We start from the raw sequence: 19,484 nt of genomic DNA, 5'->3' as shown, positions 1-19,484 counted from the left end.
TGTAAAGTTCTAGAGGATTTCTGGTAGCCCTTAATTGGCCCAGGAAGCCTTGTGATCTTTTTTCACCTTACTCTGAAGCATGAGGTGTGGGTCGCTTGCTGGGAATAAGCTATCAACAGTGTCACCCTAAATGTGCATTACTTATCCGTAAGTAAATGTATTTGGAATAAAGTATTCCATTACAGGCTTTCAATGGCAGCCTCTGCAGATGCAGCCTTTAGCAGGTGGGTCATACATGATGCAATCTATAATCTTTTTGTTCTATATATGTATTTTTTTTTATTTTCATAAATTACTGTTGAAGTTTCCATTGTCTAGGCTGGCATAATCAGGTCAAATGTTGAAAGACAGTGAATTCTTCATCTTTCCAAGTCTATCTTTGTTAGATATCCCAGTATGTTTTTGAAGTAGTGGTCAAGTGTTTTGACTGAAATTTTTCTTACGTAGTTCTTTGGAGACCAAATGAGAAATAACATATTTTTATTTTAACTGAATGAATCTAGTCAGTTGCCTCCTTTGGGTTTAGTGGAGTAACATTACAAGACATTTGTGGTTTCCTGATCTTCACTTGCTGATTAATAAACAGTTTCCTAAATTCTAAACTAGTTTAAGGGAACTAACTCCTGCATCCTAATCCCAACTCTGAGACTGACTTGTACAGTGAAAGTGTGTAAGGTACAACCTCCTTATATATTGATTTCTTCATCTGTAAAAGGGAAGAGAAATGCTTGGAATCTTCTGGAAAATCGTGCTGTATAAATTATTACTATTAATTATAATAACGTTATGCTCCATTACTGCCCCCTGTCCCTTCTTGGAATGATGGGGATCCTTGTCCCAATAATGTGACATTTTTCTTCATTCAACATGGACAAAAAAGAGAAATTCCATGTAGTCTTTCGGCCTCAGTGAGAAAGTTGGTTGAGTCTTTGGGCATTAGGCACTCAAGTAGTAGTACTGTTGGGAACCACATAGGAATCTAGATGAGGCAGTTGTGTATTCCACAGTGCTTTCTGTTGGATCATGAGGACAGGCCCTGGTTACAGCTTTCTTTTGTTCGTTTGATAAAACACCCACAAAAATCCTTTATTTACACTTTTTGAAACATTTTCTTATTTTTAAAATGTAATAGAATGTAATTATAGCAGCATTAATTTTCAAAGTTTTTCCTGCCATATTTGTTGTAATGTTTGTTTGTCTTTCAGTTAATTATATATCTTTTATTATTTGTCCATTTTCAGAGATGAAGTGCATCAGCTATAGAGTAAAATATATATTTTAATTTTATTTAATATATTTAGCGCAAACGTAATTGCTTAAGGCCACTTGACCCAGGCAGGGTAAATACTGTATTCTAAATACATTTTCTTATAGATCAGTAACTCCTGTTCACCTTTACACTTCAGTTGATCATCTCTGAAAATAAACTTTTACTAATTGGTCGTTCTAAAACTAGTTGTTCTAGAACAGAAAATGATTCCTTCATTATCTGTTTATTTACAAATGTGGAAACAGATTTATCTTTCATTTTTCATCAGACAGGCAGTTAAAATGGAATGTTGCTGTTAAAAATGCTACTGTAGACAAATTTATTTTGCATTTCTGGTGTCTCAGTTTGAAAACTTTGAATTTTTTGTTGATAATAAACATGAAATAGCATCAGATGATAGCAAGCAAAAGATTGCTTATGTGTTTGTGTACACACAAAATTGACCTTTATGATCCAGCTTAACATCTAAGCACCAAGAGCAGTCATTTGTTTTGACAGCAGAATTAATTGAGGCTAAAACAGTCGAAATTCCACTTGTATCAAGCTGTTCATTAGGAATTGCTCTCTGGCTTTAGTGCTGTCAGAAAAATAACTTGTCCTGCTATGATTAAATTGCAGAATGATGGTCGGTCCACTGCATTCAAGAGAGAGGTTGAATAAACTTTCTACTGTGAAAACAATTCAAAAGTGACATACTGCAAGGGGGGTCAGAATGTGCATTGATATCCAGCTGAGCTGTCAACTGGCACTGAGCCAGGCACGCAAAGCTTTGCCATTTGAAGCGGCATGAGAGGCATATGCAGTTTTTAAAAAATTGTCCTCCTTTCATGCATGATTTCATGTCAGATAAAAAAAAACTTGTTTTCTCAAAAACAAGAATATTTTCTTATCACATTGGTAATTACAAGTAGCTTTGCAATTTTTTCTTTCACTTTTATAAGTTTTAGGTTGATGAAAATTTTAAAATGCTTGTGCATATTAATGCATTTTATATAAACTGATTGTGAAGTAAAGCTATTTTTTTGCAATGAAGTGAAATGCAGTTAATAAAAGAATAGATAATTTTAAGTAGAAAAAGTAATATTACTATTCAATTTTGATTAATTTTTTAGCTTGTTGGGATTTCCCAGTCTAAAGTATACTTCAAGAGATCTCAAAGGCTATTTTTGAATGTACAATATAGTTATATGTTTTCCAGCAATATTGAATTAGTTTTTGAATGATTATTTGCCTCTTTTATTTGTTAAAGAATTACTGTGTGTGTGTGTGTGTGTGTGTGTGTGTGTGTGTGTGTGTGTGTTATTTTTGGGGTGGTTTTTTTTTATTTTTTTTTATTTTTTTTTTTAAAGTCTAAGTGATTCTATCCCACTAACCTAGTTGAGGTCTTAGCCAAAATTGTTGTCTCAGCCTCTCCCCCACAGTATATACTAGTGACTTGTTGTAGCACCCTGTTCAACCTGGCTGACAAGAGACATAAATGTCTTCAAGGCCATTAGTGTCACTTCATAGATTAATTAGGTAGCAGGTGTAAGATTGTTGTCATTTAAAACCTCTTGCATCTGTTCATCTTCCTCAGAGATGAAATGCATCCTCTTTAAAATATTCCTAGTATCCACTAGACAATGGACAACGAATTTTATTGACATCGTTTATTTCCTTTTCCATTCAGGAATCAAAAAGTAAATTATACATACATCATAGCAGTTGAAGATTTATATACCACTATTGAGCATTATTGTTTCAAAGAACAAAGCTGACCTGGCAGTTTTGGAGTGAGATTAATATTGCAGTATCTTTGGCCAGCCTTCTCTATCTTTTTTGAGTGTCACAAAACTCCATGCATTCACACACCTTTTCTAGCTAGAGGACAGGCAGTAGATACTCTGATATGCTAGGAGTGATGTCATGAGTTGAAGCCACTTACTGTGGCTTATTAATTTATTTATTACAAGTAGTATTAATTTATTTCAAGTAGCATTTGGTTAATTTCAATAGAATTTGTCCATTGTTCTGATCACATTATCCTACCCCTTCAGTCATCCTACTGACTTCCCCTTTTCCATTGTATCAAGTTCAAGCTTCTCGTCCTTTACAACTCAGCCACTCCCTCCTTATTTGCTCTAGCCTAACTGATGTATTGCTCCTGTCTTTCCATGCTATTAATGCCTCTAGTCTAGCCTTATACACCTTTTAGCTTGTTTCTCCCACATCTGTATCTGTGCCTCGCACGCTGTCCCCTATCTGGAAATCTTCTGGAATGTATACCTAGAAGCTTTCATTACCCTATCTTGAAACTGTTTTCTGATTAAGTGCGGATGGGATAATTTATACATAATTTCAAGAGCTTACATATTTTGAGGCCCTCTCCTTGTTACAGGATATGCATCGAAACTCCCAGTGATATCAAAGTAATTAGGATGCGTATCCTATGGCAGGGTTAGCGACTGAAACTTTACATTTCTCATCCTTCTGCTTTGAAGGTTAGAGAGAGTGGTGAGCTATAGTTCAGCTTATTGTAAATGTGATAATTTTCCCTAATGTGTGTTTTGAAACATTTTCATTAAATTATATATGGACTTTCATGATAAACCTATTTTGAATGGCTCATAATTTTCTCAAATATCTTACTTTTGACCTGAAACTTTCTCGATGTGGCCTCAAAATTTTTTTAAAGTTGATGGAAAATCATTTGTAATTTTTCAACTACAAGAACTCCTCATTCTGCTTTTTTTAAATCCTTTTTTTAATTTTTTTTATTTTAGTCTGGCTGAAATTTTCTATCCTTGTTACTCTGTTTTCCACAGTGTGCATCATGGTATTATCTACGTGCTCCTCAGCTAGAATAGACCTATATGGTAACTTCTTCAGTAGACTTTTTTTTTTTTTAAATTGAAATGATCTATGTTGATAGCATTCATTGGGTAATAGACTCCTGATTCGTATTTAGAAAGAAAGACAAGCAATTTCCAATATACTTTAGGCCATTTGTGGTACATCATTTCTGTTTAGTTTACAGGCTACATCATTATGGAGTATTTTAGAAATATAGTGTTTATTAATTAGGTGAATGTGCACTTATAATTCTGGAATGTAATTGTAATATATCAGTGTGTATATATATATATATATATTTTACTTTGAGCAATTGCAGAAATTTAGCACACTGGTTAGTAGTGACTATCTTTGTATTTTTTAATTAAACAGAATAATTAAAACAATGTTACTATTGTAAATTTTAAAAAAATCCAAGAAATGTAAGTAACTGAATGAATTTAAATTTCTCCTAGTAATGTAGCTTTTACATTTTGTGACTCAATTGTTAAATACATTATGTTCATGGATTTAATGTGTATTTGTCATATAATAGAATGTTTGAAGCACTTCTGTCGTTAAGAAGGATTCAGTTCAAGCCCCCTCCCCCACCACCACTACCCCTTTTTCGGTAAAACCATTGACTGCAGGCTGAAACTATCCATGCTTGATTTAACTGAGAGATAATTCAGGGACTTTTTGCAAAGTGTGAAATTTAGTTCAACTGTTAGAGTTATCAGAATAAGTCCAAAATAAATGCAAATTACAGATTTTTTGTGTGTGGAAATAGCTCTCAAACAGCTTCATTTTAGAACCTGGAACTGGCCAAATCATAAGTCCATAGAGGAATAATCACATGTCTATTTAGGAAAAGAGTATTTATAATTGATAGAGATATCAGTATTCAAAAATGAGTGTGTCTGCAGTTAATTTTCCTAACATTTGGTGTTGCACGCCAAAAAAAAAAAAAAAAAAAACTTAAAAACATTTACCAAACTTTCTATTTTGGCCACTTCCATTTTCACATTGCTTTAGATTATGTAAATGAGAGAACATGTTTTTGCCATTTCACATTTCATGTGCATGAGGGAATAGGGTTCCTCCTCATTGACGTGAATTACGTTTCCTTATCTTAACGGAGCCAGAAAGGAAGATATTTCAGTTCTTCAATTATAATACAGTGAACTTATGTTCCTATTCATGTGTACTGCAATAGCACCTAGAGATTCCAAGCAGGGATCAGGGACCAGTTATGGCACTGATTCTGAAGACTTTGGCTAGCCAATCTGCTTCAGGAGATGGTTTAGCCCTCTCAGTACCAATATTATATCCTGTACCTAGAAACAATCACTTTTTCTCCTTTGGATGCTGTAGTGGATAGTGCATATTCACTGTTAGATCGTTGGCTCCCAGGGTCATTGGCGTTAGCCTGTGCACCGTTGGGTTTTATAAGCAATGGAGTTTGTGCAGCTAGGATCTCAGTTCACCTTCTAAACAGAAGTATATTTATATTGAGACTTCTTCAGCCTTCTGTGGTGACCCTATGTAAGCTTCTTCCTTTGACTTCTATTCAGTCCTTGGATATTGTGGAGTTGTTGATATGGATTTCTATCTGCTTCATGGTGAGCAGGTGAACACACACATACATCAACATCTCCATACCGCCTTTACAAGAACAGGTGAAACAATATGGACTCCGGTGCCAGTGCATGCAAATGACTCTCAGCTCTTCCTAGCCTACGCAACATATGACAAAATCACTGCCATCGAGCTGGACACGTGCTTAGATGAGATCAGTTCACGAATGAAGAATTTCTGGTTGAAGCAGAACCTAAAAAAGAGGAAGGTTATGTTGGTTGATAGAGGAAAGCATTTTGAGGTTTTTGTAGTCACAGTGCAGACTATGGGCTGAAGATGAACAAACACAATTAGTCCAATGCACAGTTTAGGTGTGCTTCTAGATTTCTCATTGATGTTAAGCTGTCATATAGTAGTGTTCATACATAACACCTTCTACTGTCTCTGGTTGCCTAGGAGATAGCGATCTGTTTTGGTGGATGATAATCTGGTCTCAGTTTTTCATCCTTTTGTAACCCCTCTGGCTATACTCCAGCAGTAGTATCTCTTCTTGCATCCATTTGTCCACTATATACACATTGGTACATTCTAGTACAATAAGTAGTCCTCCTCAAGATATCCAAAACAGGAGTAGAATAGATGTTTAAGTCTATTGAAATATCAGATGTATTAGATTGTGAAATCATTATCAAAGGCAGGTGGTGGCAGTTGGGATGGACAAAATATAGAAACCGTGATGGGTTGTTAATGAATTCTTAAAGTGTTTAAATGTGATATCTTCTCTAATTACGGTATAATTTTCTATATTCTACTGCTTAAAAAACCCTGAAACTTGCAGCATGCCTGTCTTACTCCTGGAGGAATTCTGTGCCAAAAAATTTAAAATTCTGCGTACAATACAGTATTTTAAAATTCTGCAAAATCTGCATATTTTATTTATCAAAATATAATAATGCCAGTTTCAATTTTGGTAATTTATTTCAAAATACCTGTCAGCAAGTATGATTGTAACAATATGGACAACAAAAAAGATTCAGGATTTTTTTAAAAAATTTTAATAATTCATTTAAACTACAATACAGAAATGTAATTCTCGCACCCCTCAGAAGCAGTGCAAAGTTTTGGGGGAGTCAGGGTAATGGAGGAGCTCAAGGAGAGGGAAGGAACCTGGGAATGAACCTGGAGAGTAAATGTTGGGTGTGGGTGCGAGAAGTATGGAACAGGTTTTTTGCGGGGAGCGTAGGGGATAGTTGGAGAGCCTCCCCCATGCAGACCCCAATGCTGTCACCCCACTAGCTCCTATGCAGACCCTGTGGGGCCCCTAGCCCCACCCCCTTCTTGTCCTCATTTAAGAATGACTCATTCATTTTGTAATGAGTACCAGTCAAAACAGATCAAAAAATGCTCTAGAGCACCACTAGTCTTTTTTGCATTTTTTCTAATCTAGATCAAAACATTCTGAAAGATGCACAACTTGCTTGTATTTCTAACACAGTAAAACTCAAAATACCACAAAAAGGCAGTCTCAACGTATTTTTTATTATGAAAGCCTTTTTATAGTGAGAATGGAAACAACTTCTGTATTTAAGATTGTATAAATGTTTCCATTCTAACTCCCTGTTTTCAGTGACTGTAACTGAGTTTCTGCAGGCTTGGATCTCTACCTAAAAGTGGTAATTTCTTTTAAAGAGAAAAGTTACTTGGTTTGAGTATGGGATTTGAAAACAATACTTTTTGCTACTTTACACATAATATAGCTATCCTGTGTGTTTGTAGACACATACAGAGATTGGGCCCATTATAATAGGCACTGTACAAACACAGAAGGGACAGTCCCTGCCCTGAGAGAATTTAGGGCATGCCTACACTGCAATATAAGCCCAGGGTTAATGGGAATTGCATCAGCTGACCCATGCTGGGCAACCCTGGGCTTGAGCGTCTACGTTGTATTTTAATGCTGTGTTAAAACTTTTCTAAACTGTGCTCAAACCTAGGGCTCTGGCATCCACACCAAAGTGTGCAGACCCGAGTCAAAGTAACCAAATCCCAGAGTCCCTAGCATGTGCCCGTCCCTTCCCTGAAATGTGGCCACTTTATCTCTAGGGACTGTGGTGCACTGTGGGAAAGCTTTACTGCCTGCCCTGCACTTGACCAGAAGCACTTCACTTTGTGAAAGTCTTGATCAGTTCATTCTCCATTGCAAACCCAGGAGGCTCTCTGATAGTGTGCTTGCAGATCAGTGAGCAGACGAGAATGGGTTAACGCTGACCTGAGCTGCTGCAGTTTGCAAAGGTGGTGAGGGTCGCTTCCATTTTCAATAGAATGGGTGGCACGTTGTTAGGATAGAGAGGAATAAGGAAGTTGTCCATGGAATTGTGAGATACTTCTGGCAGACTCCCAGGACCCAAGTCAAGCTGGTTTTCATCTACCTTGTAAAGCAATAGATCTTAGATCCTGGGTCCTGGCTTAATTAGAGCTTGGACCCTTCAGGGTCCTGGGACCTGAGGTCTGTGCCCTGGATAGCAGTGTTAGATGCAAAGAGGGTGGTCTCAAGCACAGGCTTACATTGCAGCGTATATATACCCTCAGTGTCCAGAACAGTGAACACCATTATTAAAACGATACTGACCACTTGAAATCTATACTCTGTTTCAAACAATGAGTTACAGATCATTGAAGTATTGCACCTGTCCTGATGCCGTCTGGTATTTTCGTCATGTTTACAATCTTTTCTCTATTTTTAAAAATATTTTTCTCTCTGCTCTTGCAGTATAAACCCAGACAAAACTATTTGCCATCAAAATAATTGACTCTTCAGGGTAAACAGGAGAGCTAACTACAAACAAGGAGCTGTCAAATGCACAGAATAAACTTGATTAAAACAGATTTGTATTCCACTGTAGTGCTGGAGCCATGTCTGTCTTTCCCATTGTGACTTTTCTTTGCATTTCTCTTTTCTCATTAAAAAAACATTAAAAACTTAATATTAATATAATATAATATGCTTGCAAATTCGAATTTACAGTCAATGAAAGGTAAAAGATTAGGTGTCCTAAACACAATGTTAACTTAGCTACTTTGAATGTAACATACATTAAATTGTACTTGCAATATTCTTATTGGTAGTCACACACATTCTGTATGGATCTTGGCCATGTAATATTGTTGCCCTGATATCTGAATATTCAAATTTGAAAGCTTACTATGATGTTAATTATTTAATTATATGTTCATCATTATATGTGTATGGTTGTGCAACTTAACTGATCACAATGCGGTTAGGGGTGTCTGAGATGTAAACTGCGTCTTAACAAGACTATCCAGAGTTAGGTATCATCATTATCTCACCTACCTTGTGTCTCTACAACAACACTGCAAACTAAACTATCCAGTCTCTTTGGAAGAAAAAGATGCCACTTTCAAAACACCTCAGAAAATGTCTTTTAAAATTAAAACTAATAGCTAAATTAGATTAATATTAATTTTCAATGTTCTTCCTTTAAGGCCTTATCGAATTTGAAGAATGCAACACAGCTAGTGCAGTTGAAGGTGAGTTCCTGCAGTAAATTTGTTGCATAATTTCTTAAATGTCTGCTTTAGGTGTCTCCATATAGATAGATTTTTTTTAAATGATGCGTGTGTCAATTAAAAAATGGAACCCAGTGTATGAAGGGTATTCAACACGGTAAATAAAACTACAAGGAGTCCGGTGGCACCTTAAAGACTAAAGATGCATCTGAAGAAGTGAGTTTTTTAACCCACAAAAGCTTATGCCCAAATATATCTGTCTATAAGGTGCCACCGGACTCCTTTTTGTTTTTGTGGATACAGACTAACATGGCTACCCCCTGATACTTGATATTAAATAAAACTGTTACTCTACTTTTAAATCATTTGAAAGGCTAATAAGTAATTGATATTTTCTAGTAATGCATTATTTGTTTTAAACTGACATTCAAGAAAACATCCAATACCACTATTTTACAGTCTTACTATACAATTGCCAAGGGATCAAAATGTTTCTCATAAACAGCTGCACTTTCACCCATAACCATTTGGTTGTGATCCCTGATCTGGCCCTCTGTTTCTAGAATATTGGACCTCAAATGATTGGAAAATTTACAAGTATTAAAGTAAGTTGCCAAAACTACAATGGAAGGACAGTTGATCAGGGAAGCACCATTTTGAGAACTATAGTCTCACACCATAATAGTAATGGTTTTTAGTTTGATAAGGGACAAGAAAGCGAGTGCTTTCTGAAATAGACTAGAAGGAAAATGAGTATCAGATCATACATTGAAGAATTATTATTTCTCCTGAGGGGAGGGATTCCATCAGTCTGCCTCCTTTTTATTTTATAATTGGCTGAATTGTAGCTTCCTGATTAAAAGAACGGTAGTGTTCTCAGCCAGAAAATTTCCAAGACTGGGGAAATCTCTCTGCTGAATCCATGCACCTAATGTGCTACTAGTAAGGGGAACATTGTCATTTTATAACATTGTTTTCAAACTGGCAGAACAGTTGTTGACTTATTGTTCCAGATATCCAGATTATAAAACTGCCTTCCTAAAAACACAGCTTGCTTCAATTAAGAGGATATTTGGGAAGACTGGAATAAATGGCATAGTTTTGCATCCTACCTAGCTGTTTGTGGAAGCATATAGTCAGTCCCATATTTTCAGATCTGTGGAAGTAGTAGTCAGATATGCTTCAGCATAAATCTAGGAGAGGAGTAAATACGGCAATGAGTCTGATATGGTATCTAATTGAAACTAATTTTGACACTTAAGATCATTATAAAATAAAACTTGTAGTAATTATGCTTGTATCATGTACAATTGAAAGTCATTTTACTGTGCAGAGTGTATTTATTATTATGATACAAAGGACTTTAACCTTTGGAATAGTTTTTATTCAGTTCCCTCTTTTTGTTGTAAGCATGCTGCAAATCTTTTAACTCCACTAATTTAGTTCCAGGTTTACCATGGAAGTTAGACTGGTTTTCCTCCTGGACTAGTTATTAGGGTTTTGGCAGTTGAATACACTAGGTGGTCTGTGGTATTGCCCATTCCATGCTTGTGATCCTTTATTAATACAATATAGAAAACTACAATAAGACTCAGTGGCGTGTCTTCTTATTTTATAATGCTTTTTTTTGTAAAGGAATCTTCATGATATTTAATGTTGTATTGTTAGTTTTACCCATTCTCTCTGAAATGTCCACCGTCTTGCATTGGTGTAAATAATATAAGATTATGGATTCATTGAGCAGTATCCATCAAATCAACTGTAAATCTTAAATAACCTCTCCCCTAAATTAGTGGGGAGAGGGAATCAAAACACATCTGAGCCATTTAAAAAAACCCATGTATTGAAAATAAAGCATTGAATATGGACATAAATGTTATACAGAGAATTGTGTTCATAAATGTATTATCTATATTGTTAAATAAAATTCATCTTGGTGGTCTTCTAATGATAAACATTTGTTCTGTAGGGATCAAACCAAGGAAAAGAAAGGCATTTGGTTTATCAGGAATAATTAAGAAAGAAAAAGATGCAGAATCTGTGTAAGTAGATTTCAAACCCGGAGCATTCAGTCCTAAATGAAAATGGAACAGCGTAATTGTGGAGATAAATATTTAGCTAATGTTTGTGACCAGAAATAATTTTACAAGGGATGTTTAAAGGCACACCATTAACTTGAAAAGGATTTTTTCCCCTGAAAAATGTGTTCCTCTTTTAGATGCAAGTAACACACGTAGGATTACTATAACTGAAAAGTTAGTAGGGGAAAGATTTTGTTTTGTTTATTTTGTGCATTTGACAGTACTTTGTGTTTCATTGTGTGCTCTGCATAGGTAGTTAGACATCTTTGTCCTACAAATCATTAAGCACCTAAGTAACTTTACTCACTAGAGTAGTTCCATATAAGTCAATGATTCTACACACGTGAGTAAAGTTATGTGTGCGCCTAAGTGTTTGCAGGATCAGGGCCTTAGTTTCTCTCTTTCTGAAAAGACCCTTATAAGCAACAAGAGAAGAGTAGAATAACCTTTAATCACTTTTTTCAAGGGAATTGTTTTATCAATATGAGGAATTAAAGGATGTTCTATCAGAAAGTGCATTTTAAAAACATTCAAGTTGGCGATATCCCTTTAAGTATGAGATAATTATGACTCATACATTTCAAATTGTTTGGCATGTGAAGTTTCTAGAAGCATAGGAAAATAAGATTTTATTTTGGAATGAGACAAGGAATTTCATTAAAAAAAAATTGAATTCATAAATATTTGCTGTGTGCTTATAAGCAAAAAACCCCAAGCCTTTTTAGACAAAAATTCTGTACAGTTTAAAAAATGTTGACAGGGAAAGTAGATGAAAACTTTATGTACAACCAGACATAATATGTAAAATTGTTGCCAACATATGTTGTGCCTTCCTTTCATCTACTTTCTTGTAAAGTAGCCATTTTGATTCCATTTAGCTTTCTTATGTGAATGGGGTTACCCAGGTTCTGTAGTTATTAACTCTCCTTGAATTTTTTGCCAATAGAATTACGTTTTGACCTTAACTATGGTTTATTACTTAAACTAATTTCAGATTCCATGTTACTCAATTGTTAAGTTAACTTGTTCTGAAACCAGGAATCTCATTCCCTTGGGAAAAAAAACAAAAAAAAACAATGAGGAGTCCTTGTGGCACCTTAGAGACCAACAAATTTATTTGGGCATAAGTTTTTGTGGGCTATAACCCACTTCTTCAGATGCATGGAGTGGAAAATATGGTAAACAGGTATAAATATGCAGCACATGAAAAGATGGGAATTGCCTTACCAAGTGGGCATCAGTACTAACGAGGCCAATTCAATTAGGGTGGGAGTGGCCATTCTCAACAGTTCATAGAATCATAGAATATCAGGGTTGGAAGGGAGCTCAGGAGGTCATCTAGTCCAACCCCCTGCTCAAAGCAGGACCAATTCCCAACTAAATCATCCCAGCCAGGGCTTTGTCAAGCTTGACCTTAAAAACCTCTAAGGAAGGAGATTCCACCACTTCCCTAGGTAACCCATTCCAGTGCTTCACCACTCTCTTAGTGAAAAAGTTTTTTTCCTAATATCCAACCTAAACCTCTCCCACTGCAACTTGAGACCATTACTCCTTGTTCTGTCATCAGGTACCACTGAGAACAGTCTAGATCCATCCTCTTTGGAACCCCCTTTCAGGTAGTTGAAAGCAGCTATCAAATCCCCACTCATTCTTCTCTTCTGCAGACTAAACAATCCCAGTTCCCTCAGCCTCTCCTCATAAGTCATGTTCTCCAGCCCCCTAATCATTTTTGTTGCCCTCCGCTGGACTCTTTCCAATTTTTCCACATCCTTCTTGTAGTTGACAAGAAGGGGTGAATATCAACAGAGGGGAAAAAAAATTTTGTAGTGACCCAGCCACTCCCAGTCTTTATTCAGGCCTAATTTGATGGTGAACAGTCTTCCTATCTGAGTAGGATGACCAGACAGCAAGTGTGAAAAATCGGGACAGGAGGTGGGGTGTAATAGCAGCCTATATAAGAAAAAGACCCAAAAATTGGGACTGTCCCTGTGGGTACATCTACACTACCAGCCGGATAGGCGGGTAGTGATCGATTTATCGGGGATTGATTTATCGTGTCTCATCTAGACGCAATAAATCGATCCCCGAACGCACTCCCCGTCAACTCTGGAACTCCACTGCTGCGGGAGGCAGAAGAGGAGTTGACGGGGGAGCAGCAGCCGTTGATCCTGCACCGCGAGGACGCAAACTAAGTCAATCTAAGATGCGTCAACTTCAGCTACGCTATTCTCGTACCTGAAGTTGCATATCTTGGATCGATATCCCCCTCCCTCCGGTGTAGACCAGGCCTATAAAATCAGGACATCTGGTCACCTTATATCTGAGCCTCCCAAAAGCTCTTCTAATCGCCCTGGTGTCTGGCTGCTCAAAATCGGACGCCAGGCGATTTGCCTCAACCTCCCACCCCGCCATAAATGTCTCCCCCTTACTCTCTCCGATATTATGGAATACACAGCAAGCAGCAATAACAATGGGAATGTTGGTTGTGCTGAGGTCTGACAAACAGCACCAGTGAGCTTTTAAACGTCCAAAGGCACATTCTACCACCATTCTGCACTTACTCAGCCTATAGTTGAACTGCTCCTTACTACTGTCCAGGCTTCATGAACGGATCCCCCGAGCTCGTCGCTAGGGAGCAGGAGAACAGAGTTGCAGGGGAAGTGATGGAGCCATACACCATGCCCTGGAGGTTCCTAGGAGCTGGGCAGGGAAGACGTTCCCAGAACCCCCGGCCACGGTACATGTCCGACGAGGATGGTTACTAGTCCTACTGATGCCAGCAGCACCCAGGAGGACCAGTACAGATCCCCCAAGCTCATCGCTGGGGAGCAGGAGAGCAGAGCTGCAGCAGAAGCAGTGGATGACGACGGTTAGCAGTCCTACTGCACCGTCTGCTGTGAAGGCAAGGAGCTGCTGCTGTGTAGCAATGCCAGCTGCTGCAGGTGCTTCTGTGTCAAATGCTTGGAGGTCCGGGTAGGGCAAGGTAACTCGGCGAAGGCAAAAGAGCAAGAGCCCTGGAGCTGTTTCATGTGTCAACCACAGAAGTGCTATGGGGTGTTACAGTGCTGACTGGACTGGAATGTACAGCTGCAAGACTTCTTCACCAGTGATAAAGGACAGGAATATGATGCACCTAAAATGTAAAAAGGCCTGCACATTTCCCAGAGTCATAGAATATCAGGGTTGGAAGGGACCTCAGGAGGTCATCTAGTCCAGCCCTCTGCTCAAAGCAGGACCAATCCCCAGACAGATTTTTGCCCCAGATCCCTAAATGGCCCCCTCAAGGATTGAACTCTCAACACTGGGTTTAGCAGGCCAATGTTCAAACCACTGAGCTACCCCTCCTCCCCCCACCTCTTCTACCCCTGATAACAGAATGTCAATGATTTCATTGGCTACTTGGCTCACAGTAGCCCCCACAGTAGACTTGCCCACAACAGCAGCAGTGATGGTGAGCTGAGCGGGCTCAATGCTTGCCATGGTATGGCGTCTGCACTGGTAACCCAGGAAAAACGCAAAAAGATTGTCTTCCGTTGCTTTCATGGAGGGAGGGGCGACTGATGACATGTACCCAAAACCACCCAGGACAATGTTTTTGCCCCATCGGGCATTGGGAGCTTAACCCAGAATTCCGGTGGGTGGTGGAGACTGTGGGAACTGTGAGATAGCTACCCACCATGCTCCGCTCCGTAAGTCGATGCTAGCTGCGGTAGTGAGGACACACTCCGACTTAATGCACTTAGTGTGGATATACGCAATCAACCGTATAAAATCAATTTCTAAAAATCGACTTCTATAAAATCGACCTAATTTCGTAGTGTAGACATACCGTGAATGCGACATCTCTTTCCAGCCTCACCAGAGTCAACTGCTGGAAACTTCAATCTGCTTCTCCATTTAAGAAGCCTGTCGAAGGACAGTAGGCAGAACTTAGAAGATGACATTTAGCTTATTCAGTCCTTTTAAACCCCTTATTTCCTGCTCTCCTATTGGCATTGAAATCTATAGTTTCCTTGAGGACTAGAATTACATAATTTTTAACTACATAATTTGAGTATGACATTCAATAGATTTTTAAGGTCAGAAGGGACCATTATTGTCATCTAGTTTGACCTCCAACATAACACAGGCCGTAGATTTTTTTTAACTGGTGATTCCTGCATCAAAGCCATTAGCAAGACATCCAGTTTTTATGTAGATTTCAAGTGATGGAGAATCCACTGCATATCCTGGAAATAAATTGTATTTCTAAATTGGTGATTAATCCAGTGGTTAATTGCCATCATTTTTTTTTTAGTGTCATATTCCTAGTCTGTATTTGTCTAGCTTCAGCTTCTAATCATTGGATCTTGTGTCTTTATGCCTTTTTCTGCTAGATTAAAGAGATCTGTACTATCAGAAATCTTCCTTCGAATCACCTCTAACCTCTTTGTTCAGATAAACAGATTGAGCTTCTTTGGCCTTTCACTGTAAGGCAGCTTTTTCCAGACCTCGTGTCATTCTTTTTACAGCATGGACACCAGAACTGGAAAATGGTATTACAGTAATGGTCTCACTAATGCTCTATACCATGAAAATAACACCTCCCTAATTCTACTCTCTGTTCCCCTACTTATACACCTCTACCTCGATATAACGCTGTCCTTGGATGCCAAAAAATCTTACCGTGTTATATCGAACTTGCTTTGATCTGCCGGCGTGCGCAGCCCCCCCCCCCCCCCAAGAGCACTGCTTTACTGTGTTATATCAGAATCCGTGCTATATCGGGTCACGTTATATTGGGGTATAGGTGTATATCTAAACATTGCATCTGCTTTCTTAGCCACCACATTGCTCTTTAGTTGATTATCCAGCATGATGCCTAAGTCTTTTTCTGAGCTACTGATTTCCAAAATGCAGTCTTTCATTCTGCAAATGTGACCTCCATTTTTGGTTTCTAGTTTTGTGACCTTATATTTCGCTTTATTAAAACACATGTTCTTGTGATCCCATCTTACCATGCAATCTCAGATAATTCTGTTGAACTGACCTGTTCTTATCATTATTTACCACTCTACCAATTTTTGTATCATCTATAAACTTTACCAGCAATGATAATGAAGATATTGAATAGTATTGGACCAAGAATATAGCCCTGTGAGACCTCACAGAGCTGCCCTCACTGTATGATGATTCCCTATTTACACTTTCGTTTTGAGATTTATCAGTCAGATTTTAATTCATTTAATGTGCTCATTGATTTTGTATGAATCTTCATTCTAGTTTGCTTCCAGTAGTTTCTCATCCTTCTTGTTTGTATAGTTCAGGTGATTATTTTTTTTTAATATCAAATGTTGTAAAACTTAGTTCTCATGTCTTGAGACACATGGGCGAAATCAGGTGAGCCTTCTCTTTGAGCCGTCACTTGCACTTTCTGTTTTTTAAAATAGCCTTGCCTGATGCTGTTACCTTAGCTAGAGGTAAAATGTACATGAATTAAAAACTTGTTCACAGACGCAGACTCTGTATTCCTGTGTTCTTCTTAGAAAAACACCTCATTCTAAGTTCTTTCTTAAGGTGATATTGGAATTCCATATTCATGGTTCAGTTTCTTTGCAAGTTTTTTTTGTCATTCATGAAGAGATTATCTATAGGTTGGATGTCTGAATTAACTGTTTGGCCTATCAAAGAAATGTCTGTTACCACTTTTATTATTCTTTCTATTTGTCATAAATACAGCTGTCTTTAAGAAATAATTAACAACATATTCATTTACAGTGACATTTGCTATTTGATTTTTGATGGTGCAGGTTACAGAAGGCCTGTGTACTGATTCCATATTCAGGTGTTTAGTTCAGAGTAGCTCCAGCTGGCATTTATCAGTTGTCTCCGAGAATTTCATGTCTGGTCACTTGGACTAACTTTCATTTTTGAGAACATTACTGTTTGAATCCAGAAACTACAACGGAATCTGTTTACAGTCCCATATCAAGCATTCACAAATACTAAACACCTACCAACTGCTTTTTTGGAAACTTTTTATTCTTGAAGAGGTGATTTTTATTTTATCTTTTTTTACCGAGCCTTTGTGGTGGTGATCTGTCTTGTTACTTGTTGGTATATAGACCAGTTCTTATAATGCAACTCAAGTCTATCTAACTATGACTCCAGGGCCCACATGGTTCTTGGACATGATCTAAAAGAATGAAATTATGGAAGAGAGAAACTCTAAACTCCATTAGCCTAGTCATAATTGTTTATAGAACAGGTTATTGTCCAAATGAGTGAATTTTTTTATATGGACAGTTTCATTAGTATTGTTGACAGGGTTTTTCTGCATGTGCACATCATCTGCATAGACCTGACTCTCTCAAATTACATAAATCTACACAAAATTGTTAAACATTTGCCTTCAACCCAGAACAATTTGGGAATTCACAGATATAACTTAAAATCCAGGCTGACACTCCTGCCTTAACTCATTCCATTATATTTTTTTCTTTTTTGCACCATGGCGTCAGCTAAGGCTGGAATGTCAGCTTTGATTTTCAGCATTTATGTGAATTTCCTTGCTTTGGTGGACTCAGTTTAAACCTTCAGTTACTTTATTTTCTCGCAGCTGAATAAAGAGAACTCAATTAATATTAATGTCAGTTAAATAAAACAGTTACTGTTGCTTTTTAGGAGTTATGTGCAAAGGGATGGGTTGTAAGCAAATTAAAAACTACTAAAGGAGATTCCAGAATTGTATTAAAAAAATACATCTCTGTCTGTGCATTTTTGATAGTTACATATTTTTTCTTTATTTTTTTACAGGGAATGTCCAGATGCAGATTCAGTTGTAAGTAGACTTATTTCCTACACAAGTGTGTAATCTAACTTTGTCGGAGGCTAAAATTTAGTCAACTGACTTACCTTCTGGTATGACAAAGCAAAGTGCTATTCTGTTCTAATTGGAGTGTCTCTACAGTAGTTATTTTTACCGAGTTTGCAGATAGAATTTTTTAAATCTGTAATAAATTTATATTTCATAGAAACTTTAATTTTTAAACAAGACACTTTAACCATTTGTAATTTATTGTGGAAGTTTAATAGGTACTTAATGGAGTAAACACTTGTGATGTTCTTGTAAGATCCTAGCCCTGCATTGTCATTTGCCCTTTCGAATTTCTGTGCCCTTGCAGAGCCCTGTTGACTTCAGTGGGTTCCATTTGGCTTCAACAATTTATTCACATGGATGACAGTATAGGTTCAGAGATTAAATTTGTAAATGTCTGAAATTTATATTAAATTTGTTCACTCATTGGCATGATAGACACAGCTTTATTTTTGTGCAACTGTTTCACTTCTCTCAGCTCCATTTATAGTGTATTTTATAGTTTCACTTTCAACTTTGAAGATGTAGCAGTTCTAAATGAAACAGTGGATTCAGTACTTTTCTGTTCGATAAAACAGAAGAGTTTAAGGATCCAGATTCATCTGTTCTTTGTTTACTATCTATGCACTTGGCTGTTTTAATGATAGTTAACATTTTGGAGATTTGGATTACCAAAAAATAATCTAGAAGTGCACTTCTGCTAAATAAGAAAAAGTACATTAAGTTCTATGCATTATTTGCTACAAAGGTACAAATTTATGAACAGTCAGGGGTTTTTTAATTCACGTAATTGAAACACAGCTCTGTTATCTGTTACAAAGGCATCTTGTTTAAATTGCTGAAGGAATTTGGGCAACACAAATGTTCTTTTTTGTTCTTTCACTGTAAAGTCAACCAGAGAATTAACCCTAGAATTATCAAGCCCTTAATGGAAATAATGGCTTTTGACAGCTCTAAGATTAAATCAATGGAGTGAAACATAACTGGGTTTGATTTACAATGTTGACTTTCTGATTTGCTTATTTTGGTGCTCATGGTTTAAAAATTAATGAAACAAATTCAATGTGCCTGGAATTCCTTTCCGATACACTAGGCATCATATGATCCTATAACTGAATTTACTCTGTATAGTATTAATTTGCAGACTGAAAATTTCATATTTTCATAACTTCTAACCAGAAAATTTGTACTTTCATTTGTTTCCCGGTCTGTATCATTCCCAGCCATTCATGAATGTACTTAGAACAAGATTTATAACTTCCATCTATTGTCTCTTTTTAAGTTTCAAGCTATTCATACTACTCCCTTTGGTGAAATTCTGTAATAAAACACATTCAAAACATAGTCACTTTCACATAAA

At 37.1% G+C, this 19,484-nt stretch overlaps 1 protein-coding gene across 4 annotated transcripts in view; it reads left to right on the top strand.

Moving 5' to 3' along the window:
* Positions 1–19,484, top strand: part of FCHO2 (FCH and mu domain containing endocytic adaptor 2) — a 212,763-nt gene that overhangs the window by 101,606 nt on the left and 91,673 nt on the right. For all 4 annotated transcript variants that reach the window (XM_039543173.1, XM_039543171.1, XM_039543172.1 and 1 more), the window contains 3 exons: positions 9,164–9,208; positions 11,157–11,229; positions 18,064–18,088. In XM_039543173.1, coding sequence (XP_039399107.1) covers positions 9,164–9,208; positions 11,157–11,229; positions 18,064–18,088 — 143 coding nt within the window. The remainder of the gene's footprint in view (positions 1–9,163; positions 9,209–11,156; positions 11,230–18,063; positions 18,089–19,484) is intronic.

This window comes from Mauremys reevesii, linkage group 6 (genome assembly GCF_016161935.1).
Source record: "Mauremys reevesii isolate NIE-2019 linkage group 6, ASM1616193v1, whole genome shotgun sequence".
Lineage (NCBI taxonomy): Eukaryota > Metazoa > Chordata > Testudines > Geoemydidae > Mauremys > Mauremys reevesii.
The sequence above is the reverse complement of the archived record's forward strand: the minus strand, read 5'-3'. Positions and strand labels throughout refer to the sequence as shown.